The sequence below is a fragment of the Acinonyx jubatus genome, chromosome E4 (assembly GCF_027475565.1).
Source record: "Acinonyx jubatus isolate Ajub_Pintada_27869175 chromosome E4, VMU_Ajub_asm_v1.0, whole genome shotgun sequence".
Classification (NCBI taxonomy): Eukaryota; Metazoa; Chordata; class Mammalia; order Carnivora; family Felidae; genus Acinonyx; species Acinonyx jubatus.
This window is the reverse complement of record NC_069395.1, coordinates 51,765,389-51,791,077: the sequence shown is the minus strand read 5'-3', so window position 1 is coordinate 51,791,077 and position 25,689 is coordinate 51,765,389. Positions and strand designations below refer to the sequence as shown.

At 41.5% G+C, this 25,689-nt stretch overlaps 1 protein-coding gene across 7 annotated transcripts in view; it reads left to right on the top strand.

Moving 5' to 3' along the window:
* Nucleotides 1-25,689, top strand: part of RABGAP1L (RAB GTPase activating protein 1 like) — a 755,477-nt gene that overhangs the window by 528,391 nt on the left and 201,397 nt on the right. For all 7 annotated transcript variants that reach the window (XM_027074244.2, XM_027074246.2, XM_027074243.2 and 4 more), the window contains one exon: nt 14,829-14,870. In XM_027074244.2, coding sequence (XP_026930045.2) covers nt 14,829-14,870 — 42 coding nt within the window. The remainder of the gene's footprint in view (nt 1-14,828; nt 14,871-25,689) is intronic.

The window sequence follows — 25,689 nt, the reverse complement described above, 5'->3', positions numbered from 1 at the left end:
GTCTTCTTCAATTTCTTTCAAGCTTTCGGTAGTTTTCAGTGTATAGATTTTTCACCTTTTTGTTTTTTCCTAGGTATTTATTCCTAGTTATTTTATGGTTTTTGGTGCAATTGTAAATAGGATCAATTCCTTGATTTCTCTTTCTGTTGCTTCATTATTGGTGTATAGGAATGCAACTGATTTCTGCGCATTGATTTTACATCCTGGAACTTTGCTGAATTCATGGATCAGTTCTAGCAGTTTCTCGTGGAATCTTTTAGGTTTTCCATATAGAGTATCATGTCATCTGAGAAAAGTGAAAGTTTGACCTCCTCTTGGCCGAGTTGGATGCCTTTTATTTCCTTGTGTTGTCTGATTGCTGAGGCTAAGACTTCCAATACTATATTGAATAACAGCGGCGAGAGTGGACATCCCTGTCTTGTTTCTGACCTTAAGGGGAAGGTTCTTAGTTTTTCCCCATTGAGGATGATATTAGCATTGGGTCTTTCCTATATGGCTTTTATGATCTTGAGGTTTGATGCTTCTATCCCTACTTTCTTGAGGGTTTTTATCGAGAAAGGATGCTGTATTTCGTCAAATGCTTTCTCTGCATCTGTTGAGAGCATCATGTGGTTCTTGTCCTTGCTTTTATTGATGTGATGAATCACATTGATTGTTTTTGCGGATATTAAACCAGCCCTGCATCCCATGTATAAATCCTACTTGGTCGTGGTGAATAATTTTTTTAATGTATTGTTGGATCTGGTTGGCTAGTATCTTGCTGAGGATTTTTGCATCCATGTTCAGCATGGAAACTGTTCTATAGTTCTTTTTTTAGTGGGGTCTTTGTCTGGTTTGGGAATCAAGGTAATGCTGGCTTTATAGAAAGAATTTGGAAGTTTTCCTTCCATTTCTATTTTTTGGAACAGCTTCAAGAAAATAGGTGTTAACTTTTCTTTAAATGTTTGGTAGAATTCCCCTGGAAAGCCATCTGGCTCTGGACTCTTGTTTTTTGGGAGATTTTTGATTACTAATTCGATTTCTTTACTGGTTATGAGTCTGTTAAAATTTTCTATTTCTTCCTGTTTCAGTTTTGGTAGTATATATGTTTCTAGGAATTTGTCCATTTCTTCCAGATTGCCCATTTTATTGGTATATAATTGCTCATAATATTCTCTTATTATTGTTTTTATTTCTGCTGTGTTGGTTGTGAGCTCTCCTCTTTCATTCTTGATTTTATTTGTTTGGGTCTTTCCCTTTTCTTTTTGATCACACTTTTTTTTTTAAATCAATTTTGTTAATTCTTTCAAAGAACCAGCTTCTGCTTTCATTGATCTGTTCTGGTTTTTTGGTTTTTCTAGCATTGATTTTGGCTCTAATCTTTATTATTTCTTGTCTTCTGCTGGTTTGGGGTGTTATTTACTGTTCTTTTTCCAGCTCTTTAAGGTATAAGGTTAGGTTGTGTATCTGTGACCTTTCTTCCTTCTTTAGGAAGGCCTGGATTGCTATATGCTTCCCTTTGCTGCGTCCCAGAGGTTTTAGGCTGTGGTGTTACCATTTTCATTGGCTTGTATGTACTTTTTAATTTCCTCTTTAACTTCATGGTTAGCCCACTCATTCTTTAGTAGGATGGTCTTTAGTTTCCAAGTATTTGTTATCTTTCCACATTTTTTCTTGTGGTTGATTTCGAGTTTCATGGTGTTGTGGTCTGAAAATACGTACGGTATGATCTTGATCTTTTTGTACTTGTTGAGGGCAGCCTCTACCAAATGTCCTCCCAGAAGGGGAACCACCTCTCCCCATGTGGCTCAGACCTCACTCTCCCCTCCTGGAGATTTGCTCTTCCCACCAGAGCACAGCCAGGTATCTAGCTGCAGAGTTTCAGACTCTGTGCTCCCCCTGTTTATAGAGTCCTAATGGAATTTAAACCCTCTCCTTTTTCCTTTCTCCTTTTTTTGTTCAGTCTCTTGCATATCTTCCTTTTCTCTCCAGGTGCTTTGGGGGAGGGGGTGCTTTCCCGTACTCCCCCCCCCCATCTCTGTCCTCTCCCCACAAGCAAAACCAGCTCCCTGCCCTCTGCAGTTTTCTCCCCCAGTTCACCTCTCTGTGCCAAGTACCTGCTGAGTTCTCTGGTTCAGTTTGTGAAGATTGTTGTGTTAATCCTCGAATCGGTTTTCTAGGTGTGCAGGATGGTTTAGTGTTGATCTGGCTGTATTTCAGGGACAAGAGACACACAGAAAACTTCCCTGCTGTTCTGCCATCTTGGCCCCTCCCTCAGAAACATTTTAAATAGTATGAAGTAGCTAGAGGTGGACTTTAAATTAAAGAATTTTAAGATGTGCTTGTTAGAGGTATTGTACAGTGATTCTCACACCTGGCTGTATATTATAATCACCTGGCCCCACCCAGACCAATTAAAGTAGACTTTGAGGTATTATTAAAGCTTCCTAGGTGATTCTAACATGCAGTTGGCTTGAAAACTTTAGGTACTGCTCACTTCTCAGTTTGGATTCATATCAGACTCCTGGGAAATTCTTAAAAATACAAGTGGACAGGCTATACCCCCAAGAAATTCATATTTCTTTGATCCAAGGTTGAACTCCTGCCTCAGTGTCTTATAAAAGCCCCCCCAGGAGGGGTGCCTGGGTGGCACTGGGTCAGTTGAGACTTTCACTTCAGCTCAGGTCATGACCTCACAGTTCGTGAGTTCAAGCCCCACATGGGACTTGCTGATGTCAGCCTGTCAGCACAGAGCCCTTTTTGAATCCTGTCTCCCTCTCTCTGCCCCTTCCCCACTTGCGCTTTCTCAAAAATAAACATTTAAAACAACAACAACAAAAAGCACCCCAGGAGGTCAACCACTCAGCTGATGGTAAAAGAGCTGGATTAGAATCAGGAAGCTTGTCGTTCCAGTCCTAATTCCGTGAATTTAAAAATACCACCTCGCACATTTGAGGTGTTCTGTAAAATGGAGGTAGTAACATCAACTTCTGTACCTGAAAGATATTGTTACAATTGAATTGCACAGGAAGTTCTCTGCCACAAAGTGCTATAAAGGTTGTAGTTAAGATTTTACCAAGTAATGGCTGCTGTGAAATGGTGCGGTTAGTTTGGTGCTAAATCCTATGTAGTTCTTGGCAGAAAGATGCCACACCTATCTCTGAGACAGAGTGAAACTTGGGCTCCTTGGCTGTCTCCAGCATCTGTCCATCCTAATTCTTAAAGCTGGCAGTACATTTTTTTATTCAGACCAGTCTGCTGGGGGCTCTAAGTGGCAGGGGGCAGGAGGTGGAGAAAAGATAGAGATGCCCCATCTGGTGATTAAATCAAAAATTGTGAGTTTCTATAATTAGTAAATCCTTCAAACAGACGTGGCAGGCAACAGTGGAGCTGTTTACCTGATTTAATTTTTAAACTCTTTTTCGGTACTTGCCTCTCCTATATTACTTCTGCCCCTGTCGTCTCTAGTGTTTAAGCTTCGCTAACATTTACCCATGTACTGAGTGAGGACAGAAGAAAGAAAAAGGGTCACCAAAGATGAATATACTCATTAACGGCTCCCCAGCATGACAGACACCTCAGGACTTCATCCTTGGATGGGGTAGGAGTCATCTATCCAGAGTGTGTTAGTCTGGTTGCAGCCTTTCACCAGACTCCTCACCAAGCAAATTACATATGGTATCTTGAGTCTTTTAAATTCTCTCAACTGTATGTTTGACTGCAAGTTCTTGAGTTGTGTTTGGGTTCCCCACCCCCCTCGTTCTCCTTTGGGAGTACTTAAAATTTCAGCTTCTGCTTGTTTCCGAAGACAGTGATAAACGTGTGATTGGTTTTCCTTTCCTGAGAACATCACCCGGATGCATTATACCCTTGTTTTCAGATTTGGAAAGAGGTAGTGAAGCTTCTGGGATAGTAGAAGATGAAAGAAAGCATGTCTGAATTTTAATGTTATTATTCAGAAGCTCGCTTTTCATGTTTAAGAAGGAACTGAATGTAATCTGTTTTTCTTTCCAAATAACCTGCAAATGAGGCCCACCAGCCAAAAGGAGTATGCTATTAATATCAATAACTTGTAGAAAGAAGCTATTTTGAGGAACATTTCATGATTCTTGATTCTCATGAAAGCTCTATTTCCTTGATTCCAACAGTCCTATTCATTACATCTATTGATTCAGCTAATACTGAGAACCTACTCTGTTGCAGGTAGTGTCCTGAGTGATGGAAATACATCAGTAAAGATACAGGCAGGGTTCTGCCCTCATGCAACTTACAAGGAGAGAGAGACAGATAAATGAGTAGTTACACAGCAATGGATGGAGAGTCCAGGATGCTTTTAAAGAGCCCTAATAAGGGGTACCTAACCCAGCCATGGAATGCCAAGAAAACCTCCTTGGAGGAATTAGCATCTAATCTCGGACCTAGAGAGAGAGGAGTAGCTAAGTAAAAGAAGGATGTTCCAGGTAGAGAAGACATCATACAGAAGGTCCAGAGGTTCAGGGCGTGGTCTAATATGGGGGAGTTCCTTGAGAAGAACCTAGTTTTCATTTCCCCACAGCTATGAGATCACCAAAAAGGGTGGAGTTTGTGGGCAGTGGGTGCCACCAATGAAATCCCGGCATTCAGCAGAGAGAAAAGTGCTGTAGTGTCTGTACATGGAAAGGTGTCAGATCATTTAGCAGATGGTACATGATGTGGTAGCAACCAGCTGAAAGCATTGTCACAGAGGACCTTACAACTTACCTGTGGGTCTAAGTCTTCTGGCTGGGATTCCCTGGATTAGCATTGCAGAGGAAAGACAGTTCAGCCCATCTCCTGTGTGTTTCTTCCTTGTGTGGCTCCTCTACTCTCATACTGCTACCCCACTCATGGAACACCTCACTGCTGACACTTCTGGGCACCAAATGTGTAAAGGCTTTTCCTGCAACACCAGCTGGGTGACCTACAACATAACTCAGTTCTAACACTATCTACCTTGAGATCCCACAGGTTAAGGGCTCAGTACCCCAAGCCTGCTACCACTGTACTTAAGATGTCAAACACAAGTAGGTCCCCAGATTACCCACAACTTATGTTCATTTTGGCTACAAATCACAAGTTCCCATAACCCCCTCCTTAGTTTCAGTCAACTTGCTAGAGCAGCTTATAGAACTCAGGGGAACATTTACTTACCAGTAATGTAGACGGTTGACCAGTTCCTTAAGAGACACATAAAGGCGTGTCATATGCTCAGTACATGGATGTACATGCTGCCAACCTGGAAGCCCTGAACTCCGTACCATCGGGATTTTTATGGAGGCGTACATTTTAATGTAGGTGTGATTAATTATGATGAATCAATTGATAACTCCATTTTCAGCCCTTCTCCCTTCTCAAGAAAATGGGAGTTAGTAGGGGAGAAATTCCAAGCTTCCACTCATGGTTTTTCTTTCTGGTGACAGGCTCTCATCAAGGAGCTACCTTAAGAGCCCACCCAGGGTCACCTCATTAGAACAAAAGACACTCCTAGGAAATTATAAGGGTTTCAAGAGCCCTGTGTCAGGAATTGGGGTCAGAGACTTAATATTAGGACAAGAGATGCTTTTAGTGTTCTTATTACTTAGGAAAATACAAGGGTTTCAGGAATATCTGTGCCCATAACTGGAACAGAAACCAATATGTTTTCTATTACATCACAAGCATATATTTAATGTTGCACAAGTTGATATATTAACATATACCTTCTAATGATAAATTGATACAGTCTCACACATTTCTTAACTAATGGTCTTTTGGAGCCAGTTTAGTCTGAAAATTAAATATTAAAATATCTTCATTGTTAATTCAGCTAACCTTTAAAGCAATCTTATTCTGACTTTAATAGCTTCAGATTTAAGGAAAATGTATGGTATGCCATGGTCATTTCTAACACTGTCTCTGGATATAGACTACCTATTTTTGAATCTCAGCTTCAACCATTTGTGATCTTGGGCGAGTTGGTGAACCGTTAGCAATGTGCCTCAGTTTCTACATTCTCATGATTTAATTAAATGATATTTTTAGTGTTCTAAAAACAATTATTGGCATATGTTAATTGATCGTAAATGTTAGTAGCTAATATCATCATCATCATCATCATCATCATCATCATTGTTGTGTTTTAGTTCATCAGTTGGAATTAGGTCAAGCTGCGAAGAAGACTTCACACTGCTCTTAACCCAAGTTATTCCTGGACATTTTAATTGCCTGTTGCATTTTTCTGCGGTGTGTGATTGTGGGGAGTCCCAGCAAAGTAGCTTGACACATTGTACCAAATAGTGCTCTGTTCCCTAACCTTTGCAAGTGACTTGTCTCCCCAAATCTATTGATTTTTTAAAATATATTTCTTTTAAATTTTCAGAACACCTCCATGCCATATTGAATACATAGTTGGTGTTCTATACGTATTTGTTGAATTTAGGCTAATGTGTTTTGGGGTTTTTAGAGATCATTTTTATTTTTTTAAAAAAGAGGGTGGATTGGGTCAATGGAAACTCTAGCAGGAGGTTGGAGGGAGAGAAGGATTGAGATCAGCTGGTAGTTAGAGATTGGTGGGAGTCTTTGTCTTCTTTGTTTTTATGAAGGGCATCAAAAACATCCCCACAGCCTGGGATGGGTTGACTGATAATTGTAGCTGGAATACTGAATAATCCAGGGCTTATCATGACTTAATGGGATTGAAAACAGAAGGGTAATTGCTAATGTTCATTACCAATAGGGCATCATAAAATGCTTTCCAGGTCACACCTCTCCTTTATTAGCCAGGGTTAATGTGTTGCTTATTTATATTTCTATCGCTAGTCCTAGTTTAGGAGTCCATTGATGGAGAAATGACCTATCCATCACTGTAAACATGCAAGTGATTATATATATTAAGCAGTCTTCAGAACGCCTGGCACACAGATTTGGTAAATATTTGTCAAAACCTCTCATTTGACCTATTTCTCTTATTTTACCTCCTTTGTTACTAAAAGGTTTATTTAATTCAGATTTCACAAACTACTAAGAGTTTTTCCCACAGTCACTCATAATTAAGAAGTAACTTTATTCAGTAGTTCATTTATAAAAACAAATGCAAGTCAAGCAAAGATTAAAAAAAACAAAACACCCACAACCAGACAGATGCATTCATATGTTAAATCTATTTCTTATCCTCCACATTCTTGAACTCTTTCTACTCATGAGAAAACTAACAAATGAATCTATAGTAAAAATGGAAAACATTAAGGAAACTGGGGGAAAGGGAAGGCTGGAATCATGCAAGTTTTTTTGTATTTTATACTATATTAGTGAACAGGTAGCAGGCCTAAGGGAGGACTTGGCCGTGAGGGCTTTCAAACATTAGAACTTAGATGAATTTATATGCAAGGCTGTGGTGAAGGTCCCGGACATCTTTTTTAAGCTGCTGCTTTGTTTTCAGTGCTGCAATCCTGACCTCTAGTGGGCATCCAGAAACAAAACCCTAAACCTAGAATACAACCTGATTTTACTGGGTACGCCATCAAACTCCATTATTTAGTCATCCTAAAAGATGGAATTTTTAAAATGCTTACACTATGAGAATGAAAATAAGGTAAAATACTTTTGGGCTAATGTGTTACACTATTCTTGCTATTAGACCTCTGTGTTAAGAGCAGCCAGTATTTCTTTTTGTTTGCGTGGTAATTATCTCACGCTTTTTGTGTGTGTGTGTGGAAAAATGCATTTTGTAGATCACAAAAGTAAGAAATTTATCTCACCCAAAGAGAAGCTCAGAGGGATTATGTTCTGGTTGCCTGATGTACATTAGAAGCTGCACCAGACCTGAGTGGCTTTAAAACAATGATTTTGAAGCGGGACATGTTGATATTATATGTAGCCTCCTGATATGATATGGACTGACACAACATTGATTCTGGGTTGTTTGTGCCAAGAATACATAACCTAAATCTCATCATAAGGAAACATCAGACAAATTGAGGGACATTCTACCAAATAGAGTCCTGTACTCCTCGAAAGTATCAAGTTCATCAAAGACAAAGACTTTGATCTGCCATCTGTCCTAGATGAAAGCAGACTGAGGAGACATGACAGCATAATGTAAGACATGGTCCAGGATTGGATCCTGGACCAGAAAAGGACATTAGTGGGACATCAGACAAAATTTGAATACTGCTTTCATGGTTTTGATAGTTGTACTGTGGTTATGTGAGACGTTGACATTTGATGAAGCCAAGTTAAAGGTATGCCGAGATTCTTGGCACAATTTGTGCACATTTTTTCTAAATCTGAAATTATTTCAAAATTAAAGGCTTTTAAAAATTAAAACAACCATTCATTTTATTCACAATTTCATAAATCAGGAATTTCAGAAAGATTCAGCTGTGTGGTTTACCTCTGACCCACATGGCAGCCACTGGGGCACCTGAGGCTGCAGGATTCACTGTCAGGACGACTTGTTGATCCACGTGTGTGGCACCTGGGTGATTCTTGGCCTCTGTTTCTTTTCTTTTCTTTTTTATGATGTTTTTATTTAAAACAAAAATTCTTTTAATGTTTATTTATTTTTGAGAGCGAGAGACAGAGCATGAGCGGGGGAGGGGCAGAAAGAGAGGGAGACATAGAATCCAAAGCAGGCTCCAGGCTCTGAGCCATCAGCACAGAGCCTGATACAGGGCTCGAACTCGGGAAGGGAGAGATCATGATAACTGAGCCACCCAGGTGCCCCAAGATTTTTTTTATTTTTAAGTAATCTCTACACTCAGTATGGGGCTCAAACCCACAATCCTGAGCTCAAGAGCCACACACTCTTCTGACTGAGCCAGGCAGGCACCCCTTTGGCCTCTGTTTCTTATGGATGGCATTTTGTCCTGCAGACCCTTTACTTTTTGTTTAGCTTCTTAGAGCATAGGGTCTAAATATAACTGGTGGTGGCTGACCTTCACGTGGTGGGAGTGGGGGGGAGCACTCCAGGAGATAGGGAGTGGAAGCTTATACCCTTAAGGCTTGGGCCCAGAATATAGGCATAACTTCACTTCTACCATATTCTGTTGAGCAAAGCAGTAGTATACTCTCCCAGATTCAAGAGGAGAGGTCAAAGACCTTACTTCTGGATGGGAGAAGTGTCAAAGAATTAAGAACGTCCTTAATTCATTACAGACACTAACCAAAGTCCCACTGAATTTGCAGTAGATGGATGTGGAATTTTTTTTTTTTTTTTTTTTTTGTCTGACAAACATAATCAGTATTGAATTAGTGAAAAAAAGCTATGGATTTTTTTTTTAATTTTTTTAACATTTTATTTATTTTTGAGACAGGGAGAGACAGAGCATGAACGGGGGAGGGTCAGAGAGAGAGGGAGACACAGACTGAAACAGGCTCCAGGCTCTGAGCTGTCAGCACAGAGCCCGACGTGGGGCTCGAACTCACGGACCGTGAGATCAGGACCTGAGCCGAAGTTGGACGCTTAACTGACTGAGCCACCCAGGCGCCCCTGGATTTTTTTTTTAATCTGACAGACATAAGTTCTAGTCCTGGCTTTGCCATTTACTAACAGAGTGATGTCTCTGGGCCTCAGTTTGCTCATCTCTAAAATGGTGGCAGTGACACATATGCCATGGAGTTACTCAGAGAATTAAGTGAAAAAAAGATATAAAATACCAGCCATGACAGGCAATCAATATGCAAACCTAATAACGTATGCTGGCATTTACTGAATACTTAGCAAGTGTTCAGTTCCTGTGATGTGCTTTTTCTGTGCTGTTTCATTGAGTCGTCACCACTTCCTGGGACGGTATGTCCCGTGTTGGGTCGGAAGGGCAGCTTGCATTTCCTCTAGCATTGGCCATGTTTGTCTGTGGGCCACTCCCTTTACCTTGGCTACTTCTGGTTTGATCGGTTCTCCCTGCCTTGTGGTTAGGATTTCCATTCCCACATACTATTTATTTCCCTTTTATTTTGATCCCTGAGGAGCCGGGTGCTGAAGCACAGTCGGCACTGTTTGGCACTAACTACCTTTTTAGCATTTGCTCTCAGCGCTGTCAACGTAGCTTTTGACAGCTTCTCGCACAGTCTGTCAGCTCCCTCTGAGCTCACGATTGCCTGCTCATCAGAGCCAAACGTTCGTGTCTTTGTTTCAGTGAGCGCTGTGCTGTCAGCCTTCCTTCACATGGGATTGTGGGTGCTCGATTGTTGGCCTACCCGGGAACGCTGCGATCCGCGCTTCGGAGAAACTATTTAATTTGGGGCAGTTACTTATAGGTGTTCTTTAAAGGGAACATTTTGCCGGGCCATGACTCAGTTTTGAAACCGTAGCTTTCCAGTCAGTAAAGGAGACACTTCTTCACGCACACGAGGCTGATAACAGCGTGTTGTCACTGGAGGAAGGTGGTGACCCTTTCTCGCCACAGCATGCTGAGTTTATATTGCCCTATATCCTGGAAGCAGTCAGCTGCTTTTTTGTGAGTGTTTTCGACATGGTGTAAATTACAAGATTTGGTTTTGGTAGAAGTCACCTATTTGTTATCTTTCTACCCTCTGCTTTCAAAATTTACGTTAAATGGAAGGAATCCGGGTCACCTGGGTGGCTCAGTCGTTTAAGTGTCCAACTTCAGCTCAGGTCATGGTCTCACGGTGCGTGGGTTCGAGCCCCACATCAGGCTCTGTGCTGAAAGTTCAGAGCCTAGAACCTGCTTCGGATTCTGTGTGTGTGTCTCTCTCTCTCAAAAATAAATAAACATTAAGAAAAAAAATTTTTAAGGGAAGGAATCACTAATTCTTTGGGAGTTAGAAGGCACATTGAAAACCCCCAACTAAAGGATATATTCATCCATTCACTTATTTATTGGGCCATCTTCTCTAACTTGGTGGTTAAGAGAACAACTTCTAGAATTACACTGCTTAGTTTAAAATCCACCTATTAGCTGTATGACCTTGGGAAACTTACTTTGATTTCTCTAAATCTTCATTTGGATGGAATTAAAATGGAATTGAGGGTTGTGGGATGAAATAAGGGCATGTTTTCATTGTGATTAATTCAGCTCTTGGCACATAGATAATATGTGGATGTTGGCCCTTATTTATTATATTGAACTTGGAGTTAGACCTTGTATCATAAATGAGAGGTAGCCACAACAACACATTTATTCGTTATTTTTACTCTTCATTGTTCTCCAAATGTTTTACTGTTTGAGCCCTATTAGGACCACTTATTTACCCCTCAGTACCTAAAAAATTGCTACAGATCACATATTCCTGAAAAGGAGAGGCATCTTGAAAATATAGGACATCTTTCTCTTTTTAAAGTGTATTTCAAAAAATAGATTTCAGCTCAATTAGTCAAAGATTGAATCATGTAAGAGTGGGTGGACAGTTAAGTAACAACAGGGGATTTCGTTCGTGGTAGCTTGGTAGAGTGAAGGGTTGTTTCCTTATAATTCACTTTATTGTTGGCTCCAAGTCTGAGGACCAAAGCTTGCCCTGACATTGTCATCTCAAAGCCAACCTATATGTGGTGCTGTAATTTTAAACTGACCAAATGCTGTATCCTGTTTGCACAGTGTGACCACACTCTTCTACTTTAGTTTAAGGCTTGTGAAGTGTTTACTTCTGTCTGTTTTATGGATGTTTTATGGATGGCAGATGCAGGAGTACCTTAAACTGGTTTAGAGAGTTTCCCTATATAAATTGTTTCTGGTAACTGAAAGGGACCGCTTTAGTTTCCCAAACTAAACATTACTTACTTTCATTTAAACACATGCTATGCTTCCTTCTTAAGTACAATATTTTGAACATGGAAGCATTCATTAATACTATCGGATTATCATCATGAACTAAGGTAAACTGTAGGATTATTGGTTCCACTAAATGGGCCCAGACAACTATACATTTGAATAGTTTTTTTAAAAACGTATCTTGTATTTCTGTCAGATCTAATATTTTAATTCTGACACCTGTCTCTATAGGCTATTTGTCTCTAATCCCATCTACCATGCACTTTGTCCTTTAGCTGGCTACTTCTGATACCCATAAACTCTACAGTCGTATCACCAAACGAATTCAAAGTGCATATGAAATTAAAATTTGAACAAATTTTTGTGGTGTTAGAGCTGTTTTGGCTCTCTAGAGGTCTTTAACTTTTTTTTAAAAAATGTCTAAGTTCTTAGTGTTTTTCACAGCTCAGTTATTATCCAGTAGTTTGACTTTGAGATAATAAATTGCTCTACTTGGGTCCCTTGGGAAAAGAATAAATCTCAGCAATTTTAGGATAGCTAGTATAGTTTAGTCCTCTGGTCCTCAAATAAGCACGTATTATGTATGTCATGCCAGCACAGAGTGGTAAAAATGCCCTTAAACTAGACATTAAGAGGCGAGGGATGATCGTGGGCTTCTACTAAATCCATATATAAGCTTAGGCTAGTCAAGTTCACATTCTGAAAAGTGAGAATCATGATACAGGTTGTTATGAGAATCTGTGAGATTTCACCATTCCTGCGAAAGCAAGGGGGTTGAGAATATAGCAAAGTCGGTTGAATGTGGAGTCTCCAAAGTGTACCCTGAAGGGATTTGGGAGGGAGAGGAGGGGTGGGAGACCAACTTAGGAGGAAAAAACCAGAGCATTATAAGGATTAGAGATCTGGAGACAAGAGGGGCTTACATTTTAAGCAGTGACTAGGAGAACAAGATCCAGAGACATAGTGGACTTAGTCCACTGATAAGGCACTGGGGTTGTGAGAATTCACCACTGGCGAGCAGCTGTGATGTGGGGTGGAGGGGAAAGAGCAGGGCAGCAGGCTTGGCCTGTGCGTTTTGGCAACAGCGCACAGCAGTTAATGGGTGAGGGCCCAGATTTACGTATATACAATGGAATACTGCTTGGCAATGAGAAGGAATGAAATCCTGCCATTTGCAGCAACGTGGATGGAACTGGAGGGTGTTATGTTAAGTGAAATAAGTCAGGCAGAGAGAGATACCATATGTTTTCACTCACATGTGGATCTTGAGAAACTTAACAGAAGACCATGGGGTAGCGAAGGGGGAAAAAAGTTACAAACAGAGAGGGAAGGAGACAAACCGTAAGAGACTCTTAAATACAGAAAACGAACTGAGGGTTGATGGGGGTGGGGGAGAGGGGAAAATGGGTGATGGGCATGGAGGAGGGCACTTGTTGGGATGAGCACTGGGTGTTGTATGTAAGCCAATTTGACAATAAATTATATTAAAAAATTTTTTTAAGAGATTAAAAAACAAATTTCGATTAGGAAAGCAAATTTTGCTTCATTATAACCCAGGTTTTTTGATCTACAATAGTCTCCTTTTTTCTAATTGATAAATTGTGATCAAGTCCAGAATCATTGCTTGGTGTGATAATGAACTGTGATGATTTGCTTTTGTCTTCTGGCCTGGTTATACTTCCTGCTGCTTTTAGTTCTTAAAGAATTAACAGAGTAAACCCCAGACCTCGAACCAAATATTTCGTATTAATCATTCACCCCTTATACCATTAAATCATATTTTGGGTAGTTCACTATGAAAGTTAAGCAAATTATAATAGGGATTCACTCTAAGTATCTAGTTTTAATCCTCGCTTCTGATTTTGGACATAGGAAAAGGATGGTTTATTAGAAGTTCTTTGTGTAGGGGTACCGGGGTGGCTCAGTAGGATGAATTGTCAGACTCTTGGTTCTGGCCCAGGCCATGATCTCATCATTCGTGAGGTCGAGCCCCATGACAGGCTCTGTGCTGACAGTGCAGAGCCTGCTTGGGATTCTGTCTCTCCCTCTCTCTCTGTGCATCTCTCTCTCTCGCTGTCTCTCTCTCAAATGAATAAATAAACTTTAAAAAAAAATTTCTTTGCATAATACATCTGGTATAGTAGTTCTTTGTGTAACACATCTGGTACAATGCCATATCTAAAAGGCAGATAGACTGTATTTGTGACCAAGATGAAGGCACAAAGACAGACCCTGGACTCATGGGAGATGTCAACTCATACCTGAAAGATCTTTCTTCTCCTGTATGGTGACTTCCATGGGAGGAAATGGCATATTTCATGGCAACTTTGTTTCTGATTGTCATCTTGAGCATTTAAGATGTCCTGTATTTTTGAATTTAACATCTCAACATCACTTCAGAGCCCCTGGGCTGAGCTCAGAGCTCAGAATTCAGCTCCAGTAAGACTTCTTAACGAGGTGTTTAATTTGTTTCTTCCTAAAGAGATGTTGCTTTGGGTTTCAGGGGGGAAAAAAGGAAAAGGAAGTCTAGCGGATAGCCCCTAATTACACCTCTAGTTGCACGAATACTACTTGAAAGCAAACAAGAACTAAAGCAATAAGAACAGTGGTGGAAATCCAGTGAGATGCTTACAGCTCCTCCCATACAACCCGTCCCAGTTATCAGCAACATTGTTTTGTTTTGTTTTGTCTGCTGCTGGCCTTTTACCTCACCAAGATGTATATACTGGGACTTAGGAATTCCATGGAATAAGTTTAGACTTCTGCATCACTGCCATCTTGATCAAAGAACTTGACTTTCACAAGCCTTAGACCCATGCAGATAATCCAGAAATTGAAGGAAAAATAATGTATTGAATAATTTATTGAAGGATTGAAGGAAAATAATTTACTGTAAAAATAACCATTTTATGTGAATGTTAATTAAATGGCACCAAAAATGTGCAGTAAGCCTCAGAGAAGGAAAATACCTTTCAAAAAAAAATCTCATTGTTTAATTATTATTGTATGTGAAGATAAAAGCAATTAGGGATTTTATTAGAGATGCATGGAAGTCTTGGGGAAACTTAATAAAATAGTGGTAGATGTGGCAGTATTGATTTGGACTCTCTTTTTCTATTTCAGGGTTTGAATATTATCTTTCATGTAGCCTTGGCTCTCCTAAAGGTAAGTCTGTTTTTATCTTTAAATTGGGCATAATTCAAATGTATAGCCTTTGACTCATTCTAGATTCTTGAACACAACAGAAGACTTTTGTGAGGAACTCTGATTCTCTCCTTTGTTGTTTATTTAGAGTTTGTGTCTTTGTTTTTCTTATAATCTATTTAATTTTACTATCCTAGCACTCCTTCCAGTAACATATAAAGTTGTTTTCATTCATATGAGTTGGATGATGTAAGAGAAAAATTTAAAACCTGTTTTCTGTCAAAATGATGCCAGCCTTTTTCTTAAAATATTTCTTACCATGATAACATCCCTGAAGGTACCTAAACATAGAATTGAGTTATTAGCAAGCTTTTATAATATACTGACTAAAAAAGAAACTGCTACATTTCAATTTGCACCTCTTTCTCTGAGAGCTAGAAACTTATAAGCACTTTAGAATTCAATTATAATTACCTTGTTGGATTTTATATCAACATATCCGTGCAGCTTTAACAGTGTGGTAATAGCAAGACATTTGCTGCAGAGTTGCTGAAAGTAATCCAGTCAGTCAGTTTTTGTCCTTCCGTCAGAGATGACATTCTGTTACTGAAGGCGAAAATTGCCTTATTTATTAAAAAAAAAAATGCAGACTTACCCTTTCCCCATAAAACATAGTTGTTAAAATTTCAGACCCTGGACTTGGACAGATTTGGATCTAATTTCAGCTCTGGTGTACGACCTTGGGCAAAATGCTGTAAGTGCACAGACCCTGAGTTTTGAGATAATAATAGACACTAATTTATGGGATTATTGTAAGAATTAAATATGATGATATATAAAAATCCTTAATATAGTGTCTAGAACATTTTATTGCCTAATAAATGTTAGCTGTCATTATTGTGATTACAGTTATATTCACAGGGTAACTCAGAATTTGTTTCTAGCTTCCCCATCATTCTTCCAAATTTTCCAAAAGATAATGACTTGAAGTCTTCAGAGAGCCACTGGATATTTTATTTCCGTACTTAAATACCTTGACCCAAAACAAAGACGTGACATAATATGGGTCTTGTGTACATCAAGAAGTGGGGTACTCTCCTCACCTCTTATTCTGTTAAACATCTGTTTTTTGTGAAGTTCATAAATTGTACTTTAAATTGTTCATTCAATAATGAGTTTAGATACGAACAATTCTTATACTAAAGTTATTTTGAGTTTTGAGTTTAGATATGAACAATTCTTATACTAAAGTTATTTTGGAAGTTAGGAAAATATTTAAAATTTCTCCAATAAAATAACAAAAACGGGGCACCTGCGTGGCTCAGTCAGGTAAGTGTCTGACTTCAGCTTGGGCCGTGATCTCACAGTTCATGGGTTCAAGCCCCTCGTTGGGCTGTCTGCTGTCCGCACCAAGCCCACTTTGGATCCTCTGTCTCCCTCTCTTTCTAACCCTCCGCTTGCTCACTTACTCTCTCTCTCAAAAATAAATATACATTAAAAAAATGTTTTTAATAAAATAACAAAAACATATTTGCATGTGTCTTTTAATGAAGTCATGGATCTCTACCTCTAATTTTTTTTATTTGTTTTTTGTCGTTAGAACAAATCAAAACCAAAAACTTCCTAAGAACTTTCGGTATAGGGCTGGGATAAGACTTTTAGAATGCCCAAGCAGTCAAAGTTTTATGTAATTCAGACAACAAACAATACTTAGCCGTAAAGCAAGTGTAAGGGAGTCCAACAAAGTTATGATTTGTCCTATCTTGTCTAATTTGTTTTTAAGCCTCAGATATTATATCTTTCCCAAAATGCCTTTCTTCATTATTTTGCTGACTCTTCTTTACTGGTGCTCTTAGCACACACTTACTCTGTCTTTTGGGGGTCACCCAGGATTTCCTCCAATAAGTATATTTGACCTATACTCTGTGTCAGCAGTGTATCTGCCTGGGCAGTTATCTTCCTGATTAGCAGGTTCTTTTGGTTTGATTGCATTATTTTCATTTATTTTTGTCCATGTTAACCTGATGTCACCTGTGCAGAGGACATTCTCTGGCCACAGGGCAGAAAGGTTTTTGTATCTTCTGTAACAATACGTGGATGTTCATCTAGTGTCATCTTGGAGAACTTGCCTAGTTAGAGAAGGTAAAAAGGAGAGCTTTCCCACTAGTGGCCCATATTTACATCCCTTCCTTGTATGAATCTTGGAGCTGTCTTAGAGACAGTATATATAGACTGAATTGAAGTGTACCAAATTGATCTGATTGCCGGGACCAGATCTTTTTCCACCTGGAAAAAGAATATCCCAAACATATGACAGTGACTAACTTTTAGCTTCTAATCTAAGAAGCCATATAAAATAATGTATATTTGTTTATATTAAATAAAACAAACTTAGGGACAGTTCAAAATGCTTATGAGCGCAACATAAGTTATCCGTAAGTTAATGTGTATTTAGCACATTATCCATAAGTATAATGTGTATTTAGCACATTAAATATCCAGGTGTTATTTGTAAGAGAATTGTGAATTGTGTTAACCAGAGAAAACTATATAATTCTCTCCCGCAGCTGATAACTGAGGGAGCCAAGACCCCAGGTTGCCTAAAGTCTTTTGGCTTAGTAATGGCAAAGCTGAATTTATAATATTTTTAAGCAGCATAATTATAGGTGACGGTCTCTGTTGCTCAGTATGGTTTAAAGGCACCTACTTTCTGAATGGGAGCTGCTTTCTTTTGGGTTAGAAATAGTCTTCATGGAAAAGCTTTGAGCTAAAAGAATGATTCACTATAGTACATAGCATCATCAGATCATTTAGGATATTGGCAGTGTCCATTAGGTAGGTTAGATATATTCCCCCAAATTTAATTTATCATATGAAACGTTCAATAATCACAGCGTATAGTACATTGTAATAGATTAGACGTGATCAATCAGAATTAATCTTAGCCAGTTCATGTTGGCTGAGAATTTTTTATCAGAATAGGTTCTTTGCATTCAGACAATGGTTCATTTGATGTCTTATGTGTGCATATAAACATAGAGATAAAGAAAATCCATTCATGATTCCATCCCTAGAGGTAACCATAATAAAAGTTCAGTGTAAGATCTTCCTTCCATGCTTTCGTCTATGAATATGTAAGCATGCATTACCTATCTACATACATATATATGTATATGTGCATACAGATTTTTTAACACGGGTTTGATGATTACAGTTAAGATGATGGGAACTGAGAGGTAAATCCAGAACAATGTAAAAGGATGAACATCTGTTTTCTTTCAAAAATTGCTGATGAACAAGACTCTTTCATTTAATAACATATGATGACTATCTTCTTTGTCACTATAGACATGTAGTGGTTAAAAGCATGGATGCTGGAATCAGACTGCTTGAGTTCAGATCCCATCTCCCACAATTTATCTAGCAGTCTTAGATAAATTACAGGTTCCCTATCCTTAAAATGGAGATAGTAGTAACATCTTTCTCATAGGATTGTTAGAGTTTAATGAGTTAGTATATGATTGGTGCCTGGAAACTTGTGAGTATGATCCTGCACCCAGGTACTATTATTGTGCATAGAGCTGCCTTAGGTTTTTTGATAACTGATTAGTGTCTTATTGTGTATACCATGATTTTACTTAATCGATTTTGTATTTAATTTTTATGGATGTTTAAGTTGTTTCTAGACTTTTCCTGTTAGACACACATCCCTAAATTTCCATCTTTGAATACTTATTTAGTATGCAGTATCTTTTGGATAAACTTTGAGGAATGTAGTTACTGGGTCAGACTATTACATGTGCTGGATCACATTTGAATTTTTGATGCATATTGCAAAATTGCTTTCTACTAGCAATATGAGAGTACATTTTCTCTGTATTCTAAGTATGTGCTTTAATGGACAGCAAAAGCAAGTTGTAAAAGCAGATGAAAAAGTAATCATTATACCAATTTGCTTCACTGTAAATAAACAAACAGAGCTCTTCAGGCAGTTTTGAAGAGTCCAATGTTCTTTCATTTGGGAACATCTATTTATTTTTTTATTTTTTTAGGGAAGCCAGTTGCTGCTGGCTAAATTTTAGAAGAATGCGCCTGGCTTAGATGAGCTTTTTATATTATGTAAAAGTTCTGAAACATATCTGATGTTTTTGGCTTTTCAACCTCTCCACTATGGTCTTTTTTCCTTACCATTCTATTGAAGCTTTTTTTATGAAGTAACTAACAAAATCAGTGGACCTGTTTCCATTTTTATCTTCCTTGAATCTTCAACAGTTATCAAAACCTCATAAAGACATAACACTTCCCTTTTTCTGAAATGCTCTCCCTTGGCTTCTGTCTTTTTTTTTTTTTTTTTTTAATCTCCCTCTCGCCTTCCTCTCATTTTACTTCTGCTCAGTCCTTTCTCCCCTCTAGTCATTAACTTGGAGTTCCACAGGGTTCCGGCCTCTAAGAACACACTTGGTGCTTCTTCCTTGCTGATCTTGTTCATTCCCCTGGTTTCATCTATAAATGTTCACTCTCATCTTTATATTTAGCCCAGATCCAAATATTTGGCTTGGACTTACCATTTCTGTTTGGATGTTTCAGAGGCACATCAAATCTAAAAGCCAAAACTGAACTGATATGCCCTCCCAGACCTGTGCCTCCTCCAGTAACCTTCACCTAAGTGAAGGTACTACCCAGCTGCTCAAAGCAGAAACCTGAAGTTATCCTTAATGCTCTTCTCTTCTTAATCCCCAACATCTACTGAGTCATCAACTCCTGTTGATTCTACTTCTTAAGGATTTTTAGAATCTTCCCACTTTGGTAGTTAGGCTGCCACACCCTTTAACTTGGACTGTTGTAGTGACCTCTTTCACTAAGAAATAATGAACATGCAGGGCACCCGGGTGGCTTAGTTGGTTAAGCGTCCGACTCTTGATTTCGGCTCAGGTCACGACTCATGGTGGTGAGATGGAGCTCCGCATCAGGCTCCGTGCTAAGTGTGGAGAGCCTGCTTGGGATAATCTCCCTCTCTCTGTGCCCCTCCCCCGCTCACTTGTGCATGTGCAAAAACTAGTGGCTTTGAATGACACACTGGACCCAATGGACTTAACAGATAGATTCATAACATTCCATCCTAAAAAAGTAGAATACATTGTTTTCAGGTGCACATGGAACATTCACCAGAAGAGATCACATATTAGGTCACAAAATGGGCCTCAACAAATACAAAAAGATTGAGGCCATACCATGCATCTTTTCTTTTTATATTTCCATAACCTCATTACATGAGCGGCTGTTTTTCTCTCAACCATAGCCTCAATGAGACTGGAGACAGACTGCACAATCAAGGGAGCTAAGCAGGGTAAGATCAAGCACCCTCCCAAAATTAGGAGGATAATTCCTATGAGGGTTTTGAATCCCCCCAAGAGTTGAAAACCATCCCAAATAACTCCCCGGGGTTTTCACCTTTCCAAGTCTGGACTGGACATGAATAACCTTCCTCATTTGATCTGTGATCTCCTCTATGACTTTTCCCTCATCATCTATCTGTAGGCAGCAGTTGCTCAGGTTAAATTTTCCACAAACACCTCCCTCAGAAGCAAGCAGGTAATCTAAGGCCAAGCGATTTTGATAAATGGCATTGCGCATTTTGGTTTGTTGCTTGACTATTAAGAGCTCTGTCAGTTTCATCGGTTATAATTTCTACAACTGCTTGCAGTCTGACTATGTGGTTTAGCATGTAAATGGGAGTGCGGTAGCCCCAGGACCCACCTTCTGCCCAGGTGGCAGGGCCATAATAATGGATTATATGCTCAGGAGGCCATTCATTATCTTTCCATTTGCCAATTTTCAAGGCATGCCACTTTTTTTGAGCCTCTCTATCTCCATATATTTGAACTCCCAGATGTTCTCCCCTTGCAAGTGGGAGTAGGAATAAAGATGGATGGATAGTCCCCAGCACTCATGACCCTGGCCAGCCTAAGGAAAGTACTGTATAGGCTGTTCTCCCACATACCCAGTATAGTCTACCTGGGGCCTGCCATTTGATGGCTGCATCAGTGTTGTCCCAGTCCTCTTGGAGATGAGAGAAGTTAAACAAGGGGCGAGGGTCTGGCTCAAGGTGACCCGGGGACCCCCACCCTTGGGTTTCCCAGGTGGTTGAATTATAAAACCTTTGGCCTAGGCATGTTAAGTTTCCAACAGGGATGGTGAAATTTTTTCCCCATCGGACAAGACAGTTCTTCCCAATGACTGAGGTTTTGAGGAGCCAAACCCCGGTAGTAGAGCTGGGATATTTTGTTCCATTATAAGGCTTGAGGGGATCTAATCCCTTGGCCTCCCATGGCCATTGTTCCCCCATGCTGGTTCCCCCACATGCATAGCATGAAGAGATCTTTAGGGTCTGGGCTGTAGTCTCTGCCCAGACTAGAAACAAGTTCCTTGCTGGGACTGAAATGGGAGGGGACTACTTCTTATTCCCTTACAGAAGGAGTGGAAGACTTGATGGGATGTGGTCGTATGGGTGGTGTAGTGACCGTCTTGAAATATAGCACAGTCCTTGGGTCTGCCTCGCCCATAGATTCGGATGTCAATTCGGGTGCCCCATTGCCATTTGTAGTCTTCTGGGTTAATGATGGTGAACCAAGACTCCCCCCACCTCCCGAGAAGGTCAGACTTGTAACCAATCTTCATTTGGGGAGTATTGTGGGTTAAAGCAAGTGTATTGACTTCCCCGGTGGCAGATGGAATAGGTGGACTCATTGTGTATGCATGTCCCCACGGTCCTTCCCTGCCATGAGAAATGGGTATGGTACAGTAAGGTCCAAGTGACTCCTTGGCCTGACCTGGTTATGCGAATACATGGGTCACATAAGTGGGTGAAAGTGGCTGCTAACAGAAACCTCTTGCCACATTTCCAGCTGACTGGGGCAACCTCTGCCAATCCAATAGCAAAAAGTAGGGGGAAAAGTTGCAATAGTGAGAAACAAGGGGTGACAGTGCATCACAGTAAGAAGGCAGATATAGGAAATAAGGACAATTTATTTATTTCACTGGACCGGCGATTCCTCAAGCTTCTGTCGTGCATAGATTGGTCAGCTTCTGGAGTGACTAATGCAGGGCAGTGGTCCCCTGCCGGAGTCTCTGGCGTTGCAGATTGCTTCTTCGTATGGTCACCTTACACTGCGTGGATGGATCAGGAATGCACTCCCAGTCCCAGGATGCCGGCTTCACTCTGCTGTGATGAATCCAGGGACCCACCTCGGCTACTTTTACTGCAGTAGGGGTGAACAAAATGACAGTGAACAGGCCCCTCCAAAGGGGTTTGAGTGGTTGAACATTCCACTCCTTTACCCATACAGCACCTCCTGGCTCAAAGGAGTGAGCATCTGTGGTCAGACTCACAGGCCATTGCTCTTTAACCCATAGGTGTAGGGCAGTTAGAGTAGAGCCCAGAGCTCTGTTGCCTTAGGGTTAAATTGCCTATCTCATTTAAATCCCCCCTTACCTCTTTAATAATTGGTGAAGGGCACCCATAAAGGATTTCATAAGGGGAAACCCCTATTTGCTTATGGGGGCTGCATCTGATTCTAAACAAGGCTATTGGAAACACCTGGTCCCAGTGTAGGTGGGTTTCTTGGCACAGTTTACTTAATTGTAGCTGCAAGGTTCTGTTCATTTGTCCCGCCTTCCCGGAGCTCTGGGGTCGGTATGTCGAGTATAACTTCCAGGCGATCTTTAGCCCTGTTGCCACCAGCTGCACGACCTCAGCCTTGAACGCTGGCCCGTTGTCTGAACCCATAGTGATGGGGATCCCAGATTGTGGGATGATTTCTTTTAGAAGAATTCAGGCCACTTCATGTGCCTTTTCTGTGCAAGTAGGGAAGGCTTCCACCCAGCCTGAGAAAGTATATACAAAGACCAACAGATATTTACAGCCCCAAGCCCGGGGTAGCTCAGTGAAGTCCACCATCACATTTTCAAATGGGGCTCCCCCGACACTCTGCACCCCAGGAGCAGCCTTGCGTCCCTGACATGGGTTATTCCGGGTGTGGGTTTCACACTGCTCACATACCACCGGAGCTATGCTGGAGAGTCGAGGGATGTAGAAATATCGGCCTAACATTGTTTCAGGGACTGTGCGGCCAATAGCAGTCTCCTGATGGAACTGCTTGACAAAGGCTGGAGCCAGGGCCTCAGGAATTGTCACTCAGCCGTCTTCAGATTTCCACTGTCCACCTGGGAGGTACTTTCCATTTTCAGTCTTAAACCAAGTACTTTCATGGTGTGAGTAATTAGGGTCCCATTCTGTCAGTGGGTTACGGAACAGTGTGGTGGTTAAGACCGCTGATTTTGTTACTCCTTTGGAAGCTGCTAGCTTTGCCTCTTGGTCTGCCTTTCGGTTTCCCCATGCAGCCATGGTGTCTCCCCTTTGATGTCCCCGGCAATACATGACTGCCACACTTTTAGGGGCCCACAGCATCTCAGTGTTCAAGGATTTCCTCACCATATTTTATGTCCTTTTCTCCGGAGTTTATTAGACTCTCCCCTTTGTATAAGGCCCCACGTATGTGGAGGGTGGTGAAGGCATATGTAGAGTCTGTGTATATATTAACACGTATCCCTGCCGCCAGTTGCAGGGCTCGGGTTAGAGCAATTAGCTCTGCCTTTTGTGCCAAAGTCCCCTTCGGCAGGGGCTCTGCTTTAATGACAGAGTTCAGTATCACCACAGAATAACCTGCAAGACGCTCTCCCCTTTTTACAGAACTGCTACCATCAGTGAAATATTCAGTGTCAGGGTCTCTGAGGGGCTGATCCCTCAAGTCTGGTCAGCTGGTGAACACCTCTTCCATGACTTCAATACAGTCATGGTCTGGCTGGCCTGGCCCAACAGCCAATAGAGTTGCAGGGTTCAGGGTCGGCATTACTTCCAGATGGATGCGTGGGTTCTCCCATAACATTCCCTGATATCTGACCATCTTGGCGTTGGTTAGCCAGGACTGTCCCTTGTATCCCATTAATGTCAATACTGAATGTGGCACTCGGACTCTCAATTCCTGTCCCATAGTTAACTTGTCAGCCTCAGACACTATGAGGGCCGTGGCTGCTAGTGCCTATAGGCAGCGGGGGTGGCGGGGGGGGGGGCAGCCTTGGGCTGCAGAGTCAAGTTTCTTGGAGAGGTATACCACCGTGCGATGCCATGACCCCAATATCTGAGTTAGGTCAGGCCCAGGGAGTCCAATGCACTCATGGACATACAGAGAGAAAGGCTTGGTCATGTCTGGGAGCCCTAAACCAGGCGCATTAGTAAGGGCTTGCTTTAGTTCCTCGAAGGCCTTCTGCTGTACTGATTCCCACATCAGGGGCTCCCTCTCTTCCCCCTTTTGTAGTGTCATAGAGGGGTTTTGCCAGGACTGAAAAGTTAGGTATGCAGATCCTACAGAAACCTACAGCCCCAAGAAACTCTCAAACCTAGCGTCAGGTTTTGGGCTGGCAAACAGCCTGCTTCCTCTCTGGCCTGGGTTGCGCTACCCCGATACAGGTGGAAGCCAAGATACTTCACCTTTTCCTGACAGATCTGGGCCTTTTTTCTTAAGACCTTGTAACCGGTTTTCCATAGGAGGGTAAGGAGCTGCTGAGTTCCTTCCATGAAGCCCTCCTGGGACCTCCCAGCTGGCACCACGTCATCCCTGTGCTGAAGCAGGACACAGTTGTATTGATCCACCACGAAGGCTTTTAAGTCACTGCCAAAAATGGTTGGGGGGGTGGGTTTGAACCCCTGAGGCCACCTGGTCCAAGTTAATTGGCCCTTGTCACCATTTTCAGGATCCTCCCATTGGAAGGCAAAGGTCAATTGGCTTTGCTGGGGGCCAGGCGGATGCAGAAAAAGGCATCCTTAAGGTCCAAACAGGTGAAAAAGGTGGCTTCAGCAGGAATGAGCCCCAAAAGTGTATAGTGGTTCGGGACCACTGGGTGTATGGTGACAGTTACCTGGTCTATTGCTTGCAGGTCCTGAACCAGCCGGTAGTTGTCTGTGCCTGGTTTTTGGACAGGCAAGAGGGGCGTGTTCCAAGGCGACTGGCAAGGCCAGAGGATCCCACACTTTAAAAGTCTCTCCAGCTGTTTCTGGATCCCGACCTGTGCCTTGTAAGGGATGAAATATTGTCTCCGGCGGCTGGGCTCTGCCCTGGGCTTTAATTCTACAACCACAGGGGGTATGTTTCAGGCCAGTCCTGGTGGGCCGTCTTCAGCCCACACCCCTAGGACCTTAATGGGAAGCTCAGACACTGGCTGTGGTTTTTCCTTGAGATTATAGAGGCGCCACTCCTCCCCTTGGGGAATCATCGTGAGAATCATAATCTTTGCTTCTGGTTTCCATGGGGTCAGAGCAGCCTGTCCCCGAGAGCTGAAAGTTATCTGGGCCTGCAGCTTTCCCAATAGGTCATGGCCCATTAGAGCCACAGGGCAGTCAGGGAAGTACAGGAATTCATGGATGACTTCATGGCCACCTAAATTGCATCGCTGAGGCAATAAGAAGGGGCATTGTGTCTGACTGCCTGTGGCCCCCATGATGGTGCTTGTGTCTGTGAGAGGGGGCCCACGGGTCAGGTCACTACTGAGTGTTCTGCTGTAGTATCTACCGTAAAGTCAGTGGGTCGGCCCCCCACATTCATTCGGACCGTGGGCTCCTGGGGGCCGAACTAAATAGACCCCGGTCTGTCCTAGTCCTCTTCGTAGTTCTCCATGGTGGCTAGCCCCACAAAATTGTTTTTGGGGGCCCCATGAGACTGTGGGGCCGGTTGGTAACCTGCCCTGGACCACATGGCCTCTTTTTTTCTGCTTGGAACCTTGCTGA